The sequence below is a fragment of the Penaeus monodon genome, chromosome 30 (assembly GCF_015228065.2).
Source record: "Penaeus monodon isolate SGIC_2016 chromosome 30, NSTDA_Pmon_1, whole genome shotgun sequence".
NCBI lineage: Eukaryota > Metazoa > Arthropoda > Malacostraca > Decapoda > Penaeidae > Penaeus > Penaeus monodon.
Genome location: NC_051415.1, coordinates 30,697,597 through 30,697,865, shown reverse-complemented (window position 1 = coordinate 30,697,865; position 269 = coordinate 30,697,597). Strand labels below are relative to the sequence as shown.

Sequence of the window (269 nt, the reverse complement as noted above, 5' to 3'; positions counted from 1 at the left end):
ACACACACACAGTATATAGAAGGGCTTGCGAGCTCTCTCCTCGTTTATACTAGTGCTGGAGCTCTTGTGAGACACACGCGCGCTCAGAACAGGTTCCTTTGTTTATCACGAGGGAAAGAAAGAACAAACCCAATTCGCCATGACGCGGGTGAGCTTTATTTGTCTGTTTGTTTCAAAGAATGCTCGCGTTCTTTGTCGAGTGAAATGAGTGCTGTTTTTTTTTCTTGGATGTATTTACATAAAAAGGGTGTTCTATTGTGCCTTGTGTG

General features: G+C 43.5%; 1 protein-coding gene across 1 annotated transcript in view; it reads left to right on the top strand.

Annotated features, from left to right (window-relative positions):
* Positions 1-33: 33 nt before the first annotated feature.
* Positions 34-269, top strand: part of LOC119592700 (translation initiation factor IF-2-like) — a 14,904-nt gene continuing 14,668 nt past the window's right edge. The window contains exon 1 of the mRNA XM_037941623.1: positions 34-148. Within this exon, the coding sequence (XP_037797551.1) occupies positions 140-148 (9 nt within the window). The 5' untranslated portion in view covers positions 34-139. The remainder of the gene's footprint in view (positions 149-269) is intronic.